The 9,513-nt window shown below is 31.9% G+C and overlaps 1 protein-coding gene across 1 annotated transcript in view; it reads right to left on the reverse strand.

Annotated features, from left to right (window-relative positions):
• Nucleotides 1-855: 855 nt before the first annotated feature.
• Nucleotides 856-9,513, reverse strand: part of LOC149541300 (uncharacterized) — an 87,610-nt gene continuing 78,952 nt past the window's right edge. Inside the window, exon 13 of the mRNA XM_089795591.1 lies at nt 856-959. Within this exon, the coding sequence (XP_089651717.1) occupies nt 856-959 (104 nt within the window). The remainder of the gene's footprint in view (nt 960-9,513) is intronic.

Here is a 9,513-nt window from a genome sequence, read left to right on the forward strand (position 1 = left end):
AGATTTATAAGTTATAAATTGATTAAAATAGAAGTTGAGTGGAAATTAAATAAAGAGATTTAATAATCCATTTAACATGCATGAAAATATGAAAGATAAGATAAATAAAGGTTGATTTTAGAGTTAACGAAAGGGATCAAGAGGCCTCTCGGGTAAACGCACAATTAGTGCCCCGATTGTAGGAAGAGAACTCCTTATCAAAATTTGAGGGTTCATTTTTCAGGGGAGATTTTTGGGAGACAAGTTTTCAGACACAGGTTTTAGGGCACACACATGTTTATGGAGGGCAACTTGAAGGGTTTGGAAAGAAAATAATTTTACATGGCTTGAAAGATTTTGCTTGCAATAGGAATTTGTATCTAGTTGTCAGAGGTTAGCATCAGATCCAGGTAGGATCTCGTGGTTTAATTGTATAGTAGTTTTCGCTTTTCAAATTTCTGTCTGCTCCATGTTTGTTTGGATGGTTGAAATTATGTTTGTCGTCTTGATTGTTGTTCAGATCTGATTGATTGAAATTAGTCTCTCATTATTCATATTTACAAAGAAATCGTAAAGAAAATTAATTAAATCATGTAGGGTTTGAAAGTAAGGTAAATTCTAATTTAGAAAGGAAAATTTTGATCATTGCCCATATTCGTCTTATCAGTTTTAGATGACAACTGTTTATCTTTTGTATATATATATATAATAAATTAAAGTACAATTAAAAAAATAAAAATAAAAATAAATTATTGTTAAAAATATTATAAAAGGATTGTTTTGGTTATTTTATTAACAATGGAATTAATATAAATAAATTGAATTTGTTTAAAAAAATAAAAAATAAAATTATGGGCGATGTACCCACTGGCGGCTTTAATGGGCCGCGGCAGCCGGTACCTCTGCTGCCACAGGCAGCAGTTGTACTACTGCTGCGCGCAGCAGGGTACCCTGCTGCCGCAGGTAACAGGCCGGCGGGCCTTTAATCACGCATATAAGTTAAAATATTTATATTTAAAAAAAAAAAAATTTTTTAAAGTTTTTAATAATAATTTTTATTAATCAATTTTATTTGGTATTTAATATGATTATTAATAAATTTCTTTTATAATTATATTAAATTCAACAAAATTTTAATTAATGAATTTGATTAAGAAATGTTATTAATTTTTTTTTTTTTTTTTTATAATTAATTAATCAGTATTGTCATTAGTATTATTTAGTTAATAAATAATTAAATAATATTAGAATGGCTTTGTTTAAAAAAAAAAAAAAATATATATATATATATATATGTATTAATTAAATTAGTTAAAATCTTATTTAACTAAGGATAATTAATAAAAGAAAGATATTTGAATCAAGTATTGAACTTATTTAAATTATTGATAGCAAATGACCTTGATAAACTGAGAATCTTCTACACTTGAAATATACGTTGAGACAAAACTGAAACTTTACTTTTTACCTTATTGTGTTTATTGTAAATCAAACGCAAACTATGAAACTATATTGTTTTGCGTGTATTGTCTATGCTTTTGAATTTTGGAGTCGATTAGGTGTTGACCAGTCTAGGATGTACACCAGAGGTTTTGTGAGATTTCTTGTATACTATTTATGGGACTAGATGTTGTGATGTGTTTTGTGATTCATATTGGAGATTATATTTATGAGGTTTATCTTGTGGAGAAATTATGTGTACTTGGATGGGAGAACCATCTTATTATCAGGTTGCCTATTGAGGAACCGAGTTTGATCTTTATGGGTGTTGTGGTATGGGACACAACTATGTTTTTATGTGCTTAGGAGAGGTTGTCTAGGGACATGACTTGGGAGTGGCTTGCATAGGGGTCCGAGACCCAAAGTGGTCAGTGTCAGGGTAAGCTAATGCAAGTTATGTAATAAGTGATAATCTAGTAATTAAAATTTATGGGGGGAGACGCACTAAAAAGATAAGTTAGAGATTTGATCCACCCATGCCTTGAGTTCTTGTATAGACTAAGGATGGGAATGAGATGAGTGCCTCGTCTTCTTGAGAGGGCTTTCTAGTTTCCATATGTGTGATGTTGAGGGTCCGGGGTTTAGAGTAACCAATCCTGGGTAACTCAACGCTTGAGGATCCGGGGTCTCTTAAGAGATCAGTCCAGGGTAACTCAAGCAGCCATGTGATGACACTCCCTAGTATGTAGCCTGAGTCTCCTCTGTAGATTTTGTGTATCTCTGGTGGTGTATTTATTGTTGGATGTGTTTATTGTGGTTACTTACTTTCATTGATGATGATTGGTGATTCGTGATGTTGTACTTTTGACGTGTGGTTATTGACTTGAGGAGGATTATCTTTCGTTGACTTTATCTTATGATCTTGGTATTTGGTTTATACTTGGTTTGTGAATGATGTTTGGTTATGTGGTGTCAGTATTGGATTGAGTGTTCTTACTTTTGGATTATTTTATCTTCTTGAGTAGCATGTGTTACCTTTGAGGTAGTTTTGGCTATTAGGGGTACCTTTCCTAGGAATGTTTTATGTTTGATTAGCCGTATGTGGATCGTTCCTTATCTTCCCTGCATGGTGGGAGTGGAAGCCTGACTAGGTAACCACGCGGTCGGGAGGTAGTGTCTTCTTACCATTTGGGTTCCCCTCACATTACCCACTGTTGGATGTTCGTTGCAGAAGATGTACCTTTATCATTCTTATTTCTTATCTCGGAGACTTCTTTTCAGATGATGTATATATATGTGATCATGTATTATGATGTATTGTATCTATTTTCACATACCCTGTGACATGTGCAGTGGATGTTATTTAGTGGATGTACTTTCATTGTATTGTTTATACTTATGCATTTGCTTATGCGATTATGTATCTGTTATTCCTTTATGATCTTGAGACATTGTACTTGAAACTTAAACTAATTAATTTAAAAATTATTAAATGTGATTCAACGTAAAGGAATCCTTTAGGAATTGAAACTGTAATTGCAAATGTGTATTTGATATGTATGTTCTTATTGCTTCCACATTAATGTTATCTTGATGTTGCTTAAACTTCAAAAAAAAAAAAAAAGTTCAGTAAACATTGTAACATGTTAGGTTTATTTCTCTTGGGTTCCCGAGCGGGGCGTTACACTTATAGGTATGTTTGTGGTGGTGGTGCCACCTTATGATAACTAAATGATATAGGAATACATTTTTCTAGGGGTTATTAGTGCGTTATCATGATATCTAAATGATATAGGAATACATTTATTTGGTGCTTCTCCTTAGGGGGAGTAGCTACAGTGGTTAGAGCTCAGTATGAGAGGTCCATGGGTTAGTATCATAGAAAATTCAGTGAGAAAATAACCTAGTATATTGAATCCAATAATGAGGAACTTGATTGCTAATGATAAGATCAGAGAATGTACTTGATCAAAGGTATGTGGCTTGGATCAACGACACGCGAAAGGGAGAAATAATTACTTGATCAAAGATTAACAAAATTTGGTACTTTGACACTCTTTTCCATTGATGTCAAAGGGGGAGAGTGTTATGTGAAAAACCTCCCACTGTCAAAGGGGGTGTGATGTTGAGGATATTGAGAAAATTATATTGAGATGTTAATAATGGATTGATGGTTTTTCACACATATATTATCCTCAATGAAAAAGAGGGAGATTGTTAGATAGAGGTTGATTTTTTTAATTTATTTGGGATGTTGAGATTTAGATTTTGTTATTGATGTGAACATATGTATCAGTTATGTGTTGGTTGTTTTAGATAGAAAGTGATATTGGATGTTATAGGAAGTTGGATAGAGTTCTACAAACAATGTATGGCACATTAGAGTATGTGAGCTTGGTTATGTCATGTTGAGTGAGTGTAAACCTTATGTATAAAGTCACATGGTTTAATGTGTATATGTTTATTTGTGAGAGTTGTATTTGTTTTGGTGAAGACTAGTTATAGACCAATGTTAGAAAGATATGCTAGAGATGGTTAATTTATTTTGAGTATAAGTTGATTGTAATAAAAATTGATGGTATGAGACCATCATGCATGATAGAAGACTTGGATTAGAGTGTACTCTAGGATTTATGAATTCAATTGGTCATACTATAGTCATTACTAGTGTGGGGAAATTACTTAATTGCTTTTGGGAGTCGACATGTGGTGTAGCATGTGATATGGATTGATGAACATGGATTAAGAACTATGATGCATGGTTTAATGTTTTTAATTTCTATACACTTTTATTAAGTACTGTGTGTACCTTATCATGTATAGTTTCTATACACTTGTATTTGATTTGGATTTTTTGATGTCATTGTGCACTCAATTTATATAATTAGATTGGTCCCATGTTGACATGGTTATTAGTTTTTGATTTGGATATGTATGATGACTTGTTGGGTCTACAAGTTGTGTATTTGTGCAAGCACTCTATACTTTGAGGTTATATTTATGGATTGCATATGGATTTTCTACACCCATAAATCTTTCATTGTTGATACATATTTTGATAGGTGGCATGGTTTTTTCACATAATTTTTTTTTCATGTAGGGGGAATGCGATGTTATTATCACATGCAATCATGGTGAAGGATTGTGGTTGAGTATGTTATGTTGATAGATACTTTGATTTATGACTATTGCTTTTGATTCTTGATTTGGTTATCATAATATATCTTCTTGGTTGAGGATCGTGGTTACTTTGGTTTATTTTGAGGATCTCATGATGAAATCTTTGAGTTCTTTGATGGTTTGACACCTTGATAAATTCTCATATTATAGGATGGATTTATCATGATGTCATGGATAGCTTGAATATATGATTCAATGAGAGATTGTTATAGTGATGATGTGGTAGTGCATTATTGGTTCCTAGTTTGCATCTTCTTAATGTAGGATATTGATCTCATGATGCCATGGATTACTTGGTACCATGGTTAAGTGAGAGTTATTGGTAGTGATATGGATTTAGTGCATGTAGGTGTTGGATCATGTATTAGATCTCATTGCTACAAAAGAATCTTTAACATTTGATGGTACACTTATAGATGGTAGTTATCTTCATTTTGTGGAGATGGTGACATTGCTAGAGGTGGTTTATGCTTTCATTTGACATGCTATCCTTGATAGGGTGGTTTCATTATAATGTCATGATATACCCTAATGAAAATTTAGAGTTTCAACATTGTATGGTATGTTCATATGGAAAATGTTATCTCTTTGGTTGATATTGTTGGATCATGTTGTCACGTTTATGTTCTTGAGTCCATGGTTCGAATTATAACATTGGTATTGAGTACTATGATCATTTATTAGGCACTTATTGATATTTATATGTTGAATTTAGAGTTGACATGGATTGATTGGTTATAGGTTCCCATGAATACTTAAAGATGGTGGTGATGTTTATTTCTCTTGTGATTAAAGATGTATTTGTTTGGACAATTAATATTTTTAGCACAAAAGCTAGGGAGAATTCACTTGATATGGACTTGAAAGGAGGTTGTTTTTAGATTAGTCTTGGTTGGAGATTATGGATATATTGAAGATCATTCTCATTCCTTATTCTTAATCTACTTAATGACTTACTACCTGAGAGGTATAGCCCATTATTCATATGTTGTTCTTATTCTCATGTTATGGTTGAGTTTAGGAGATGGTTTTATTAGACATATTCCTTGGTTTAGGAATGGTTATGAGTTTGATATTATTGTGAGAAGATTGAATCCATTATTTTTAATGTTGCATGGTTTGGGTGTTGTGGATTCTTGCAAGACATTTTATGGGGAAAATCTTACTTGACCACAATTCATATCTAGAGGTGTGTGTAGAAGGACATGGTATAGGTTATGATTAGCACAATTTCTCTTTGGTATTGGTTGTGGTTAGTTTCACTTACTTTGGATTGGATATTGGTTGGATCTTGTGATGATTGGTTCGTGTTAATGTATGCCATACGAGAGATGCCATGGTCGTTCCTCTTTCTCTTTCCTTTAATACCGATTATAAAGAGCTTAGGAGAGTGTTGGAAACTTGTTGCAAGAGTTGTATTTTCATGATATTTTTTTATATGTCACATATTATTGTGGATGTCCTTGATACTATATGGATTTACTTCTATGAGATATTGTGAGTGGATTGATTTCATTCTTGACATTACCTTTGCAGTGGCAACTTCTTGGTGTGTATGTGGCACACATTGTATTTGAGGCTTGCAATTACAAGTTACAAGTTATATATGTTGATGGTGTGGGATTCACTTGGTATAGATTTGGATATAGGGATAGTTCGATGTGTTACCACTTGTTTTAGGTGATATTTGAGCTTTGATGTTTTAACAACTACAAAGATATGCAATTAGATTTTGATCAAGTGTTTATTTTTTAATATTAGTTGGTATAATATTATATGATTCTTATGTGACAAGGTGGGTGGTTTCCTCTTTGGATGGTTTCTATGTATGTTTGGTATAAGTGGAATAATGAGTGGGAAAAATCATGTATGAGATGTTGGATACTTTGAATTCATTATAGGTACCTAGATTAAGCACATGGTGTACTTTGGTTCATGACGATGTGTGTGCTAGGAGGGATTGTTCCCTTGTTCATTTATGTGGCTATGTATTAACACTTGTAAAATGTATAAAAGTAGGAGATTATTGAGAAAATGTGTTGTAAACATTGAAAAATAATGTTTACATTTTAAAAGCTTATTTTATTATGTAAATTTTGCACCTAGATGGACATGCAACATGCAGATATTCCCATATAATATTCTTGATGAGTTGTATTGACACATTGTGATAATATTTGATGTAATTATTTAATATTAGGAAAATAAATCAAATGAACAATATTAGATGTGGGGTCAAAGGGGTTAGATGACACATGGTTTTATGTAAACCACTTAGTGGTTTTGTGGGAGCTTATTTCTATAAAAGAAACCACAAGGGTAGTTGTTCAAGTTAGACAGGTTAGCCAAGGTAATATTTGTGAAGTTTGAAAGTTTGGCATGACATGTGTGCATTCATAATTGTTCACATGGATTTATTAGTTGTGGTTATGGCTTCAAAGGCTTCCATGGTTGTTGCAATGGTGTTTTATTGAGTAATACATGGCCATGAGTGCTTTTGGAGATTGGTATTTTTTCCTCATGAGGGTTTCTCAAGATATATCATGTGTCACATTTCTTGTGGGTAAGTTGTCTATTCTCTTGCATGTGGATTCTAAGTGTTTATCTTCTTCATATCTATTATGAGATATGTGGAAATAGTCATATTATTGGTTGTAAATTTCCTTTCAAATTGTTCTTCTAAAAATACTTAAAGAACCAATTAACATTATATGGGAGACACTTGGAGACTATTTTTTTAAAGATTCTCATCAACCCTAGTCCCACACATATGCAACAATTTTTGTCTATACACCCCTTCTACATCTGATATTCCTTGTTTAACGTTTGCAGGTTGATTTTCATGACAAAATTAACACATCCCTTTATGTCAAACACTTCACAAATCATTTCTTTATTTATTTGTAGAAAACCCCATTGATTGTCCCAATGCACCTACTATGCTCATTGTAATAGGTGGTTAAAACCTTAAAAAATCTATCATAACATAAATATTCTAGACAAATCCTGATTAAGTAAAAAATCAATTTTACTTAATAAAAAAAGAAAATATTCTAGACAAATCCCAACCTTCATATATTTGCCTCATAACGGGCTTCTCTGATTTAGCCTAAAAATATTGCAACATCTTGTTGGTAAACATATTTGTTGCTGCAAGTGATTCTTCACAAATAACCCTTTCTTCCCAAGGAGTAATAACAATCGTGCCAATAGTTGGAGAGGTTGAAGCCCGACCACTATCAAACTGCAATCTTCCTATGTGCTTGAAGGGGCAAATCCCTCATATGATAGGGGTATGTGGTATTTTTAGTACTTTTTACCTAAAAGCATGAAAGGATAGAACACAAAACTAAAGAAAAAGATGAAAGGAACTCAAACACTAGACATACAGATAGTATATTAGATTCTTAAAGGGATAACAATCTAAAAGGGGCTGTTTAGAACCAAATAAAACAATGACAAATAATGGATAGTAGGCCCTGACATATGAAAATATAAGCTATCTAGGTACATTTGCATCAAGATACCAAGAGGTGAATGCTTTTCTTTGCATCAATTACATAATCCATACAAATGCATAAATGAGTCACTAATTTAACATACGATAACTTAACATTCATAACTTAGAAGGATATTTGGACATATGAACAAATGCAATCTTTATTATTTTTGAGAACATACTAGTCCAAAAACCTAAACACATAATATGAAACTATAATTCAGTGAAAGTTTCTCTGAACATTTTTGTAGAGCTTCCCCTTTACAAAAGTCCTCTCCACTACCTCCCTTCCCCTCCCTTTACATTGAAAAGTATTGTACTTATAGGCTTGCCAAAAATAATTGCCTAACTCTCCTTTTAGGTTAGTAACCAATTAAGTTAGAGTGTTGTAGTTATTCATGTTTTTACAACCATCTCTAACTTTTAAAGTCAAAATCTTAACTTTTAGGGTAATTAAAGCACACAAGAACTAACTTTATCTACAAAAAGTGTCTAAAGTCACTTTAACAAAATATTACTAAAAACCTTGTCACTTTCAATTTAAGGTTTCATCTCTATATTTTTCTTTTAAATTGTCATTATCTTACAAATAATTTTGAGGCTTGTTTTTCTTCATAAAAAAGCAAAATGTTGTAACACATCTATAAAACAACATTCTTGAAAAATCTCAAATCTCATCCACATAATGTGAATGTGTCACCAAATATAACATCCATTGTATTTGTTGGATTGTGTTGATAGATCTGAGTGATTTTGAATAAGGCAAGCTAAATCAATTATAGAGAATGTGAAGCTTAGACAATGAGTGTCATAATTGAGCATAGGAATATAAAATATAAAGCAACAAATAAAACATATTACTGTTATTCTTCCCTTACAAGCAATGCTAAAATAATCAATGTCGCCACCTTCATACTGATTTGATTTAGTTATTTTGCATCACTTTCTTTCCAATTTCACATGTTATTAAGATTCGTGTTCATGACCATCCAAGAAAGAACATTCTTGTAAAGAATTTTGTCACATTGTTCATGTAATTTGTGTATGCTTTCACATTTGCATGCATATTTAACACATTGGAAAGTTCATGAATTATTTAATAGACAATCCTTCTTGTGCGTATACTTGCAGTTCCAAAAGAATTTCAAATTCACACATTTTATGTATATAGCATTATCATTTTATTTGATTCACCAAGATAGTATTTCTTTACAAAGATCGAGTACAATGTCCACTATTTGCATTTGATGATAAAATGTCATTTGACTTTTGTTTGATCAAATAAGTTTTCTCTAATCTTCTATATATCAAATGTGGATCAACTAATAATAATTTTAGTTGCATAAAAGTTTTTGTATTTCTTAATGATGACATTTCATGATATTAAATTATCTAAGATAATTTCTGGTACTATG

This window comes from Cupressus sempervirens, chromosome 8, assembly GCF_028749045.1.
Source record: "Cupressus sempervirens isolate cs-2001-9-10 chromosome 8, ASM2874904v1, whole genome shotgun sequence".
Classification (NCBI taxonomy): domain Eukaryota; kingdom Viridiplantae; phylum Streptophyta; class Pinopsida; order Cupressales; family Cupressaceae; genus Cupressus; species Cupressus sempervirens.